This window comes from Scomber japonicus, chromosome 1 (genome assembly GCF_027409825.1).
Source record: "Scomber japonicus isolate fScoJap1 chromosome 1, fScoJap1.pri, whole genome shotgun sequence".
Lineage (NCBI taxonomy): Eukaryota > Metazoa > Chordata > Actinopteri > Scombriformes > Scombridae > Scomber > Scomber japonicus.
In genome coordinates, this window is record NC_070578.1 from 35,252,617 (window position 1) to 35,267,121 (window position 14,505).

At 42.3% G+C, this 14,505-nt stretch overlaps 1 protein-coding gene across 1 annotated transcript in view; it reads left to right on the forward strand.

Annotated features, from left to right (window-relative positions):
- Window positions 1-13,395, forward strand: part of otog (otogelin) — a 75,507-nt gene extending 62,112 nt beyond the window's left edge. The window contains 16 exon segments of the mRNA XM_053323138.1: window positions 84-304; window positions 636-774; window positions 1,294-1,482; window positions 1,725-1,934; window positions 2,064-2,168; window positions 2,638-2,742; window positions 2,858-2,959; window positions 3,431-3,529; window positions 4,535-4,575; window positions 5,296-5,371; window positions 5,562-5,740; window positions 6,599-6,703; window positions 7,627-7,746; window positions 9,545-9,590; window positions 12,369-12,448; window positions 13,195-13,395. Of these exon segments, the coding sequence (XP_053179113.1) occupies window positions 84-304; window positions 636-774; window positions 1,294-1,482; window positions 1,725-1,934; window positions 2,064-2,168; window positions 2,638-2,742; window positions 2,858-2,959; window positions 3,431-3,529; window positions 4,535-4,575; window positions 5,296-5,371; window positions 5,562-5,740; window positions 6,599-6,703; window positions 7,627-7,746; window positions 9,545-9,590; window positions 12,369-12,448; window positions 13,195-13,395 (2,018 nt within the window).
- Window positions 13,396-14,505: the final 1,110 nt, after the last annotated feature.

Here is a 14,505-nt window from a genome sequence, read left to right on the forward strand (position 1 = left end):
CTAAACATGGAGCTCAATTATTTCTAGAAGCACTAAGATCTTCTCTATCTGTGTTTTTGTGAACCCTCTCACACCCACCCAAGGTTTCTGTGACGGAGACCCAACCAATGACCTCACTTTGGCCAATGGCACCACAGTGGGCCGGAGTGAGGATCCAGCTGTGTTCATTGACAGCTGGCAGGTTCCCAACACCACCAGCTACGTCAGTCACAGCCGCCGCCGCGAGCTCAACTGCTCCACCAGCGACTGCTCTAGCTGCCTGGCCATGCTGCAGAACCCCACCTTCTCCTCCTGCCATGCCTTCGTATGTTTGACCCATCTGTGAACTCATTTCCTGGTTCCTTTACATACACAGGGACCAGTATCTTAGTAGTTTACAAACTAGCCAGAGACTGTATGAAACCCAGACAGGATGCTAATCAGGTACAAGTAATACAGGTTGTATTTCTTGGCAGGATTAGAAGGATTAGGACTCCCTAGAAATATTTAAATATTTAACTCACGTAAGCAGCGAGTGCCACACACTGGTTGTTTACGTACTCCGAGTAAATATTTAAATATTTCTCTTTGACTTCTATCTAAGTGAAAGACTTTTCATGAATCATTCAATTTATCTGATTGTTATTTGTTTCCAGGTCCCGCCGAGCACATTCTGTGAGGTTTGGGTCCGAGACTCGGAGTACGTAAACAACCAGTGTGTGGCACTCGCTGCTTACGTGGCTTCATGCCACAAATTCAACATCTGCATTGAGTGGAGGAGTCCAGATTACTGCCGTAAGTTTAGTGGCTGCTGGTAGAACATACAAGTACTTTCAGTTTCTCTGTGAGTGGGAGTGAAACAGTTCTGTGTACACAGCCTGAAACAGAGACTGTACAGAAGCATTACACTGTTAGCTGAGATGTAGTTAGCATGTTTATGCAGGCAAAACGTGGATCTGTGACAACAGCAAAAGTAACTGGTCAAACAATGTAATGATATTTGATTGGACTGTAATTGAAGCCCAATGCACTTATTAAATATGTATTTAAGGCTGCCAGCACTTGAATGACATGCAGTATCACTGAATCCTAAAAACACTAAATTAATATATTAAACTGGAATATTAAAAAAATGGTTGCAGAGTTCAGCACTCTAAGCAACCACTGTCCTCTTCTCAGGACTGTGAAGTATTTTTTTTCATTCAGCACAATCCAGAACATTTGCTTCCACCATTATCTTTAAAATAAAATCTAGTAGGTAGTGAGTAAAAAAATGTGTTTGATCCACTCACAGCTTTGTCTCTCTTCTTGCAGCCTTCGTGTGTCCCGACACTCTACGATATCAAGCTTGTCTACCTGCCTGCACATCTCAGTCCTGTCCCAACCACGACTTCGACTCAGACCCAGATCAGTGCTCGGGCCTGACCGAGGGCTGCGTGTGCCCTGAAGGAACGCTCCTCCACCGGCCGTACTCCGCCCTCTGCATCCCCCCCGATAAGTGTGGTAAGAACACTTTTTACCTACAGAGCAGAAGCTGTTATGAGACATTATAGAGGGTTTACACACCTTAATGACCATGACTTCTAATCCTTTTAATTTATGTTTTGGATTTAATATAACTTGCAGAACCAAAACTTTATTTTTTCATTAGACAGTACCTGTTGTCTTAGTGCCTCAGTATTGTCAGCTCTTTACCAGTGAACTAGATATCATGGTTTTGTGTGTGCATGTGTTTGTGTTTACAGCCTGCACTGACAGCTCTGGCATCCCTCGTGCAAACGGCGAGATGTGGAAGGCTTCGAAAGATGCCTGCTGCATGTACCGCTGTGACAACGACACCATCGCTCCTGTGGAGTACAACTGTTCCAACACGGTGGACCCTGTGTGCCGTCGAGCAGGGGAAGTGATTATCAGCCTGGCCGACGACACCAGCTGCTGCCCGCACAAAGTCTGCGGTGAGTAACTGATTCAGTGTTACTGTCACATCAGCGAACCTTATTGTTTAAATCTGGGGCTCATTTAAGATGCAAATGTTAAAAGAATTACAGTGAGATGATGTGACTTGTGACTTTGTGACCCTGCAGTGTGTAACCAGACCCTGTGTGACCTTCTCCCTCCTGAGTGTAAATATGGGGAGAAGCTGGTGTCATACTACAGACAGGACTCCTGCTGTCCAGACTACGTGTGTGGTGAGTTTCTGCCTAATCAATACACTCTCTCATGCATAAACTCACTGAATGATAGACCCTGATGATTTTACTGAGTGTTAAGACAGAAAACCTCCCTGTATTAAAAACAAAACAACAGGCTCTATTGGTGGAGGTGTGTTGTTTCGGGGATCTGTGCAAAGATGAAATACAACCCACTAAGCCCACTTTTAAAAACAGTATTAGTAACTTTCATTAGATCATTAAATACTACAGTCAATGACATGACTTTAAGTCAAGTACAGAAAGCATGTTCTATTTATTTTTGCAGGACATTTTCACAAATCTTTAATATTTGTCTAATTTGGTTTGGTTGATATATTCATCAAGAAAGCAAATAAATGTTATTCTCAAAATGTTGAACTATTTCTTTAACTTTTTTGTATCTGTGTGTGTGTGTGTGTGTGTGTGTGTGTGTGTGTGTGTGTGTGTGTGTGTGTTTGTGTTTCAGAGTGTGATCCTGATCTCTGTGAATCGGACGTTCCTACCTGCAGAGAGGACCAGACTCTAATTGCCACCAGAGCTGATGGCAGCTGCTGTTTGGCCCACATGTGCAGTCAGTTCGAAACCAAAATTAACGTCTAACTTCTGCAAATATTTAAGTCAGTGAATCATCAGCAGATTTACTTAAAGTCGTCAGTGTGATGAATGAAGTGTGTGTTTCCATGCAGTGTGTTCTTCCTGTATGGAGACGCCTCCTCTCTGCCAGGACGGTGAGGTGCTGACGGTGGACAGTAACACAACCGACCGCTGCTGCCCCACATACCAGTGTGGTCAGTACACACACACACACACACACACACACACACACACACACACACACACACACGCTCACACACACACACATAGGTTTTATATTAATATTTTAACCCATTCTAACACTCGTACTCTCTTGAGAAATCAATCTCTCTCTGTTTGTAGTTATTTTGCTCAATGCCTTTACACTTTTTAAAACACATTTCTTCATTTTTATATTCTACTACATTTACAGTGGTCAATGTATTAGCATATAAATATGTCACCAATCTTTTCTTTCCTATTTTTTTCATCTTTTTTGTATTTTTTCATGTCTGTTATATTTCTGATTTTAATGGAGGACATGTAAAGGGTGGACTGAGGAACTGATCTGAATGTACTCATTTAGTTTTCAATAAAAATCTGTGTGTGTGTGTGTGTGTGTGTGTGTGTGTGTGTGTGTGTGTGTGTGTGTGTGTGTGTGTGTGTGTGTGTGCGTGCGTGCGCAGTGTGTGAGCCCTACAGGTGTTCTCAGCTCAGTTGTCCTGTTGGGATGTCGGTGATGTCCGTATCCAGACCGGGTCGCTGCTGTCCCAACCAAACATGCGGTACGGCTCGTAAAACCACTAAGAACAGCAGAAATGTAATGATATGATATGAAATAATAGGATAGGATAGGATAGGATAGGATAGGATGGGATAGGATAGGATGGGATAGGATAGGAAAGGATAGGATAGGATAGGATAGGATGGGATAGGATAGGAAAGGATAGGATGGGATAGGATAGGAGAGGAGAGGAGAGGAGAGGAGAGAAGAGAAGAAGATAGGATAAGATAGGATAGGATAGGATAGGAAAGAATAGGATGGAATAGGATAGGATGGGATAGGATAGGAGAGGAGAGGAGAGGAGAGAAGAAGATAGGATAAGATAAGATAGGATGGGATGGGATGGGATAGGATGGGATGGGATAGGATGGGATGGGATAGGATAGGATGGGATAGGATGGGATAGGATAGGATGGGATGGGATAGGATAGGATGGGATAGGATAGGATGGGATAGGATGGGATAGGATAGGATGGGATGGGATAGGATAGGATGGGATAGGATGGGATGGGATAGGATAGGATGGGATAGGATAGGATGGGATAGGATAGGATGGGATAGGATAGGATGGGATGGGATAGGATAGGATGGGATAGGATGGGATAGGATAGGATGGGATAGGATGGGATAGGATAGGATGGGATGGGATAGGATAGGATGGGATAGGATGGGATGGGATAGGATAGGATGGGATAGGATAGGATGGGATAGGATAGGATGGGATAGGATGGGATAGGATGGGATAGGATAGGATGGGATGGGATAGGATAGGATGGGATAGGATGGGATAGGATAAAATGAAGAAACAAAATGAAGAAATGATCAGATTATCTCTATTTGTTGCGTCTTGAAAAGTATGTTTTTGTTTTTAAATGAATGAGATCAGATTCATTTCAACATAAAAGAGAATTTAAATAGCTAAAATCTGACTTTTTTTGGTTCTAGTAATCCAGAAACATTCGTGGTTTGAAATGTGGAGATAATGATTCATGTTTTCTGTTTTCAGAGTGTTCCTGTGACAAAATTGCCTCCCCTAAATGTGACTTGGTACGTCCTGACTTTTAACATTCAATCTGTTGGTTTGGACACCTACAGCAATGATATATTTTATTTTGTGATGTACAATACTTATGATATATTAAGGAACTCTCTGGTTTTCATGTTTTCACACTAATCGGAGGACATCATGTTTCAGCTGAGAAGGTTTTAACCCTTGTGTCATCCTCCTGGGTCAAATTGACCCCATCTGTTTTGACTGTTCCTTTCTTCCCTTCCTTCCTTCCTTCCTCCCTTCCTTCCCTCCTTCCTTCCTTTCTTCTGTCCTTCTTTCCTCCCTCCCTCCTTCTCTCTTTCCTTCCTTCTTTCCTCCCTCCCACCTACCTTCCTTCCCTCCTTTCCTTCCTTCTTCCTCCCTTCCTCCCTCCTTTCCTTCCTTCTTCTTCTTCCTAACTTCCTTCCTTGACTCGAGGACGGCAGGAGGGTTAAATTTCTTTCAGCATTTCTAGAACCTTAAAAATAAACCTTAAAAATACACACAAATAATTTTTAAAATGGCAATGAAGCTTTAATCTTGCAACATAATGCAACTTAAAACAAACTCTATGTGCTAAACTGTGTTTTAAATTACATTCTGATTAATTAATGAACTCTCTCTCTCTGTATATTTACATGTAGTTTCTGTATGTGTGTATATCTCTATTATGTCCCATGCATTGCCTGTTTTCTCCGTTTCTGTAACACTAGCTCTGTTCTCTTCGTGTTGTGCAGGGAGAGGCTGCCCAACTGGACCGAGCCTTCCTGTCCGACCCACAGAACCAGTGTGCCTGCAAAAGATACAAGTGTGGTGAGTGCTGCTGTGAGGAAGGTCGCTGGTTCAAATCCCAGCTGGAGGAAAAACTGCAGGAAATTGTGCAGCTCCATTTACTAACATGCTATGAAACTGAATGATGTTCTCTCTCATGGCAAAATGTTAATTGAAAGATATGGCAAATTGCAGAAACATGGATATACTGTGTGTGTGTGTGTGTGTTCAGTGCGGGAGGCGGTGTGTGTGTACGGTGAGCGGGGAGTGTTACGTCCAGGTCAGACTCTGGTGGAGCACGGTGACGACGGCTTGTGTCACAGCAGGCAGTGCAGCCGCAGCCTCGACCCATCCAGCGGCTTCCACCTGCTTCGCACCAGCAGCACCAACTGCTCCGCCCAATGCCAACCAGTAAGACCACAACTCACACACCAGTACAACCCTCGACAAACAGATCAAGGCCAATTTTGTCTTTTTCTTCATCTCTCTTCTTCTCTCCAGTCCTCCCTCTTCCTTTTTCTTGTTCAATAAAGATCCGAATTTAGAAAAGAACCACAGGAGCCAAATCTCCGAGGTCCACAGATAAACTGCTCAAGTAACAAAGATGTTATCATCCAGCCAGAGGGAGGTGCATGATTCACTGATGTTTCAAGTCCTTGCAAATTGATTTTCACAGGATCTTAAAATAAACTGGAACAAAATTAAGTAGAAAATAAACCCGAGGCTCTCTAAGTTTGTGTTTGTTTTACCAACATGCACCACATTTGTTTTGTGATCTGTGTTAGTAGCAAGGGCGTTGAAGTGGGTGGAGAAATTGGAATAGTGTACCAAGGCCCCAAGCACGGGGGGGGGGGGGCTGGGCTTTTGTTTAAATATATTAGTTATAAAAAAACGACATCATAAATATAAAATATAAAATAAAATCAAAGTTGCTATGAAAGTTCAATAATAAGGTTGCTTTAATTAAATTAAGACCTGCACCCCCTTGCAAAAATGCAAAATGGTTCATTCCGCCTGGTAGGACTCGCTAACTGTGTTTGGGGGGTGGCGGGGGTGGGTTTAGGGTGGGGAGGGGGGGCCCTTCAGGAGGCTTATGTATGGGGGCCCAGAATTTGGTGCTACGCCCCTGGTTAGTTGTGTAGTATTGTCCACACAAAATTGGTCATTTTCTCTCCTGATTTTATTGCCTCTAATTTTTCTGTTTTATTTCCGATTTCTTCTTTCTTTTTTTTTTTAACAAATCTAATCTTTAATGTTTGTGTGTTTCAGAATCAGATCTACATCCCTCCCAAAGACCAGTCGACATGTTGTGGCGTTTGTAAGAACATTTCCTGCCTGTACGAACATGAGAACGGGACGACGGCTCTCTATAAGGTAGGGCGAGTCGTTCTGGTCAGAGTTTCACAGCTGGATGACAAATTATACATTTTATACATTTTATACAACATATATATATTCATTATTATTATTATTAATGGAACACTTATCCTGAATATAAAACTATTTTAACCCTCCTGTCGTCCTCCCGGGTCAAATTGACCCCACTCTCTTTTGGCTGTTCCTTCTTTCCTTCCTTCATCCCTCTTTCTGTAATTTTTCCTTCGTTCTTCCCCTCCTTCCGTACTTCTTTTCTCACTTCCTTCCATCCTTGCTTCCTTCCTTCCTTCATCCTTTCCGTCTTTCCTTTTCTCTTTCTTTCCTTCTTCTCTCTTTCCTCCCTTCCATCTTTCCTTCCTCAATCCCCCTTTCTACTGTCCTTCTTTCCTCCCTCCCTCTTACCTTCTTTTCTTCCTTACTTCTTTACTCCGTCCTTCCGTCATCCCTTCCTTCTTTCCTCTGTCCTTCTTTCCTTCCTTCCTCCCTCCCTCCTACCTTCCTTCTTTCCTTTCCTCCCTTCCTTCCTTCTTTCCTCCATCCCCCTTTCTTCCTTCTATCGTTCCTTCCTCTCTCTATCCTTCCTTCCTTACTCCCTTCCTTCCTTCTTTCCTTTACTCCCTTCCTTCCCTCCTTCCCTCCTTCCTCCCTCTCTCCTTTTCTTCCTTCTTCCTCCCATCCTTCCTTGACTCGAACACAACAGGAGGGTTAATCACGTTGCTTCATTGCAGTTTTAAACAAATGGATGAATAATTATTGAATCTATAATTCTAAGAATTTGAGTTTCGAAATGATGCCTTGGTGTTACATTAAACAATAATCTCAGACTGTGTGGGTTCACTTCTTGTTGGTCACGCAACCTGAGTCAGGGGAGCAGAGTTCCCGTCTAACAGCCCTCATGTTGATGTCTCTGGCGTTTTCAGCCGGGGAAATCCTGGGTGTCAAACTGCCTGAAGTTCGACTGCACAGACACTCTGTCTGGACCGACACTCATCTCTTACTCCTTCAGCTGCCCGCCTTTCAACGAAACAGAGTGTATGAAGGTCAGCGTGACACACACACACACACACACACACACACACACACACACACACACACACAATAACACACACACACACACACACACACACACACACACACACACACAATAACACACACTCACTCACACACACACACACACACACACAATAACACACACACACACACACACCCACACACACACACACACACACACACACACACACCCACACAACACACACACACACACACACACACAAACACACAATAACACACACACACACACACACAATAACACACACACACACACACACACACACACACACACACACACACACACACAATAACACACACACACACACACACACACACACACACACACATACATACACAGACACACACACAAACACACACATACCAAGGCACTTACACATACCAAGGCAGGGTCCAAATGGAATTACATCATCATACTGATTTATTTGTCAAGATCTCATTAAGCAACTTTTAACATTGTTATTTTCTTCCATAATTGAACTGATTGACATACATATTTGGAAAGAAGAATCATGAGATGGATTAGATGAACAGTGAGGCTTAAATTTATGATGTATGATACCTTCACTCTTATAATAATAATAATAAGACATACAGATACTTCATATCCCCAAAACCACTAGAGAAAAAAATACACTTTCCATGAGAAGAAAAGAGCAGAAATTGTTGACATGTTTTAACCCTTAAACAGGCAACGTGCACCAGGAGATACACACTCTTTAACCCTCCTGTCGTCCTCCCGGGTCAAATTGACCCCGTCTGTTTTGACTGTTCCTTCCTTCCTTCCTTCCTTCCTTCTCTCCTTCCTTCCTTCCTTCTCTCCTTACTCCCTTCCTTTCTTCTCTCCTTACTCCCTCCCTTCCTTCCGTCCTTCCTTCCTTCCTTGCCTCCCTTCTTCCTTCCTCCTTTCCTTCCTCCCTTCTTTACGTCCTTCCTATTCTCCTCCTTCCTCCTTTCCTTCCTCCCTTCCTCCCTTCATTCCTTCCTGTATGTGTCTTGAATTGGTAGAACTGAAGCTTGTCGTAGGTCTTTACTTTGATAGAAATGATAAAATAAGTTTAGAAACTAGGAGATTAATGACCAGGGAAAGCAAGAATGCATCTTTATTAAATCAAACATTCAATTATGTTTGTTTTTTTACACCTCATTCTCCATTCCTGCCTGTTTAAGGGTTAACATATAATGATAGTAAAACTTTTTTTTTACCTAAAGTTGTTCCATGATGGTCTAAAAAGTGTGTTAAAGGTTAAGTTGTATGATACCTTCACTCTTATAATAATAATAAGACATGGAGATATTTCATATTCCCAAAACCACTAGAGAAAAAATACACTTTCCATGAGAAGAAAAGAGCAGAAATTGTTGACATGTTTTAACATATAATGAAAGTAAAACTAAAAAGTGTGTTAAAGGTTAAGTCTTATACACTCCAATAAGTTTCTCACGCTTGTAAAATAGTCTGAACTTAGTCACTACAAGGTTTGTGTTGATTTTTGGCCTCTGGGGACAAAAGTGGTTTGTGGTTTCCCAGAATGAAGATTGCATTTCTTATGAATATCACCGCCTTGTGTTGTAAACATGCTAACATGTGTTTCTGATTTGGGAGCAGGTGAACGAGAGGTGCTGCATGTATTGTTAACACTGGCTCCTCTGGTCCGACCCGGTGGCAGGCATTAGCTATGTAGAAATATATATACTGTAACTATGTAGAAATAGTCAATTTTTTCACTGATCTCATTTTTTAACATTTTGACGTTCGTGTTCACTCAGATCGGTGGAACTGTCGTAAGTTACATGGACGGATGCTGCAAGACGTGTGAGTATTTGATCTGAGCGTAGCAGCAGCAGTTGTTGTAGTTAGCGTAGCGCCGTAGGCTGCAGATGACACTGAAGAGCGCCTTCACCTGCCGCTCAACATGTCTCCAACATGTTTGCCCTTCAGTTTGTCCGTTCCAGTCCAAAAATCTACCTTCGACCACGTTGTGTGTCTGAATTGGCTCGCGTCTGTTGTTTTCTGTTACATTTTGTCTTCTGTTTATTCAGATTAGTGAGATCTGTCAGTGTGCTTTTCAGTGAAGAAAGGTCTTGTGAGTTAAAAAAAAAAGAAAAAGAAAAAAGGCAATGGATGACCTTTTCAAAGTCCCAAATGATAGCTGGTAGCTGTCACTGAAAAGCATCTGAAGACATGCAAGTGGCTTTGTGGTTCATGTGCTGCAGCTTACCATCATGTACCAATCCCACCAGGTACTGGATTCTCTCTGTTCCCTTTCCCCGTTAGCCCCTTGACTCCCACAGTTAACACAAACTGTGAAAGAGGTACCAAAAACAACAAAGCTTGTCAGTGCTATTGTTGATATTCAACAATGTACTCCCTCCAAAATATTACATTGTATAAAACACACACAGGAAACCCCAAAGTCTGACTGCAACCTCCTCCCGTCAGCAGGACAGTCCTCTCAACTGTCGTCTCATTTCAGGCTCTAACTCAGAAATGAAATCTGTAGGCTAAAACAATCACATCACATTTGTAAGATTTATGGTGCTGATGGTGCTCTGTCCTCGCTTCATGAAGCCATTACATTCTAGCTTGTGAGTTTTATTTTTTATAGGTTAACAAGAAGTCAAAACAATGTAATTTAAAGCTGTTAAAGTAATTTTACACCTTGAAATGAGGCGGGGACAATCCTTTATGTAGGCCAAAGAATGATGTCACACTTGAGAGGACAGCAATGAGTATGTACTCCCCCCGCCCCTCCCTGTGGATCAGGATGTACATGATAAACCTTTTCCCCATTTAGCACTGTCTGGGCAGTGCATTGTTGATTGCCAACAATGTGCTGTTGGTAGTAGTCCAGTAGTCGGGCTTAGACGTCTGCATGTGTCAGTAGATACTGATGTGGGTTGGTGACGGGAGACGATCTGCATGCTGCTGCTGCTGCACCACAGCTGGAACTGAGGCTGCTATGTGAGGCATTTTACCCTCAAAGAATCATCAGTCAGTAATGTATGTAGTGGGAGGTGTTATGTTTGGCATCCAGAGTTCCTGAAGGAAAAGAAAGTCTCGGGGTTGAATCATCAGTACAAAAGATGAGCACTGTGTTAGAAATTCTTTTTTTTTCAGAATAAAAGGTTAAGGCTTAACAAGAGATGTAAACTGTTTCCCTAAGAATCATTCAATCACAGAGCTTAACCTTCCTGCTGTCCTCAAGTCAAGGAAGAAAGGGAGGAAGAAGGAAGGAAAGGAGAGAGGGAGGAAGGAAAGGAGGAAGGAAGGAAGGAAAGAAGGAAGGTAGGAGGGAGGGAGGGACGAAGGAAGGGAAGGAGGGAGGGAGGAAGGAAAGGAGGGAGGAAGGAAGGAGGGAAGGAAGGAAAGGCAAGAAGGGAGGGAGGAAGGAAGGATGGGGGAAAGAAGGAAGGTAGGAGGGAGGGAGGGACGAAGGAAGGGAAGGAGGGAGGGAGGAAGGAAAGGAGGGAGGAAGGAAGGAGGGAAGGAAGGAAAGGCAAGAAGGGAGGGAGGAATGAAGGAAAGGAGGGAGGGAGGAAGGAAGTGATCTTTGTGTTTCTAAAAACGGATGAGCTGTGCCCCAAATCCATACTCCATACTCATTACAGTATCTACAGTACTAGATACTACTTATCACAGTATACTGTTTTTGGAGTTAATATAAAACACATGAAGCCTACTACACATCTCACACTAAACAGACATAACATAAAACCTCTGCAACAGATGTCCTTAAACAACTGGCACATTTAAAAATGGGGCTGGCACTTTGTCTGTGTCGATAATGGGCACGAAATCTCTAGTGTTGATGTAACATATGATCTTAAGCATGATCTTAAAAATAAGAATGGTCAAAATCGAAGTAGCAGATAACCCTTGGTGCCTCGTACGGATCAAGCTCTAAAACCTGAAGCCTTCATTTCACATAATTTGAGAACTTGACGTCTCTTTGCTGGACTCCGCCTGTCTGGAAATGCCACATCTTAATCCTTCACAACTCCAGTTTGTGATGTAAGACTTATGGTATAGAGTTTGAGTCTCCAGTCCCATCATCATGACATCATCAGGGTTATCAGGGTCTCAGACTTCACATGAATCATCAAGAGCCAGAGAGGATATTATACACTGAACTGATCTGTGATAATAAAACTGATCTTTGTGTAAAATGCCAAACATAACAGCTTTATGTTGCATGGTTGTGTTAAATTCCAGATTGCACAAGGGTTTAATCAAATATTAACTTTCAGATGCTAAAATTTTATAACAGATTTGTTTGAAACCAGTTTTTGATTTTTTTTTTCATCTTATTTTGAAGAAGCTTCATTTGTTGTTGCTGCCTGCAAAACTTCTGCTTTCTAACAATACATTTATTTTCTATTTAGCTTATTTTCTACTTTATTTCTGGACTTTTATTTTCTTCTCTTCCTTCTAACTCATCCATCCACTCTGCCTGTTTGTCAGCTTGTGCATGATCAGCAGTTTTTTCTCTCCTCTCCTTCCTGGTGTTTTCTGCGTCTTTCAGCAGATAAGATGTTTTGCTCTGGACGAGTAATGTGAATCTGATTTGGTTTGTTGTATTATTGTGAACAGGTAAAGAAGACGGGAGGTCGTGTCAGAAGGTGACGGTGAGGATGACCATCAGGAAGAATGACTGCCGCAGCAACCGGCCGGTACGTTTGATGTGTGTTTGTGTCCGTTGTGATTTGCTGTTGTCATTTAACCCTCCTGTTGTCCTCGAGTCAAGGAAGGAAGGGAGGAAGAAGGAAGGATGAAATGAAGGTAGAAGGAAGGAAGGAAGGAAGGAAGGAAGGAAGGAAGGAAGGAAGGGAAGAAGGAAGGATGGAACGGAGGAAGAAGGAAGAAGGAAGGAAAGGAAAGGAAAGGAGGAAGGAAAGTAGGAGGGAGGGAGGAAAGAAGGAAGGAAGGGAAAGAGGAAGAGAGGAAAGAAGGACAGAGGAAAGAAGGCAGGGAGGAAGGGAGGAAGGGAGGAAAGAAGGAAGGAGGGAGGGAAGAAGGAAGGGAGGAAGTAAGAAAGGAAAGGAAAAGAAAGGAAAGAATGAAGGAAGAAAGAAAGGAAGGAAGGAAGGAAGGAAGGAAGAATCAAAACAGACAGGGTCAGTTTGACCCGGGAGGACGACACAAAGGTTAAATATTGGCCAGTATGATTGTGCAGTATGAAATGACTATATGTGTTTCTCAAAATGTAAAAAGTCTAAAATTTGACTTGATTAACATCTGGAGAGCTCCGTCATGGTGCCTTGACTTTGTAATTGAAGAAGCAGCAGATACCACATACTCCAGATTAAGAACAATAAAAAGCAGGGACATTTTATATGGAATAACTTCTACTTCAATCTTGTTTGTGGTGCTATTTTCACCCCTGCCATCTTCTGTTCTAATTGTGTCTGCCCTGCAGGTGAACATCGTGTCATGTGACGGGAAGTGTCCGTCCGCCAGCATCTACAACTACAACATCAACACCTACGCTCGCTTCTGCAAGTGCTGCAGGGAGACGGGGCTGCAGCGGCGCTCCGTGCAGCTCTACTGCAGCGGCAACGCCACCTGGGTCAGCTACACCATCCAGGAACCCACCGACTGCTCCTGCCAGTGGTCCTAGACACACACACACACACACACACACACACACACACAGACAGTGTTCAGATCTACATCTTCTAAAACCACAAGACACTGAAGAAGAGAAGAAGAAGCCTCAGCCATGTTGCTACAGGATGTTGGGAGAGTGAGTTACTGAGCTGTGACTGGCAGGACTGATGCAGAATGTGTAACGGGCTCTGCTGGCCGTTAATTATCGTACAGTAAGTTGTTCTTTGGCGCCTCTGCTGGCAGGGAGGTGGTACTGCAGGCCATTTAGTCTCACTGACCTTTGACCTCTGACTTTATATTTACCTTCAGGTGAAGTAAGTGATTTATTGGAAGAAATCTGTGAGGCTCCAAGATCCAAATGACTTAAAAATAGTTGTAATAGTATCACAAGTTGTTCAGTGTATCATTTTAACATATAAAACTAAAAAAAAAATCTAAAATAATTAAGATTATGCAGTTTATCCTACTTCATTAAAAAACTGATGGTCAGTGATTATTGTGCAAAATTTCATAATAAAACCAAGCAGCCATAAAAATGTTTTGCTTGTTGTCCAACTGACATTGAATTTCACTTCTTGTCCACTATAGAAAACATACCAACAACACTGACCTTTTTTTCCTTCCTTTCAATTATAAAAAAACTTTTAACAATACATTAAAAACACTTTGATATAATTTTAGACTGCAAAAGCAAATGTGAAATACTCAGTTGAAGTTATTCTGTTGTCTCTCTCTAATGTGCTTATAATTAATTGATGTTGAAATGATACATAAACACCTTCAAAACACTTCTGTGATGGGACCACAGATGATTTGAAGTGTTTTTACTGTATAATCCTGCTGCTCTGCCGCCTCCCTGCCAGCCTGCAGAGAAGAGAAAAGGTTCAGTGAATGAAAGTAAAATGATCTTTGGTTTTTTAGAGTAAGACCTCATGTCTCCAGAGCTCTCCTGTGAGCTAAGTTGGCTTAAAAATAACACACATTTTTAAAAAAGGTATTTTTAAAAGGTTTTTTAAAAAGTGGTTGTGATGCATAAAATCAGGAAACAAGCCCTGAGGTGTGATTGTGTTCAGAAAACACCTGGTTCAAGTCCATCATCATCATCCTCATCATCACCATC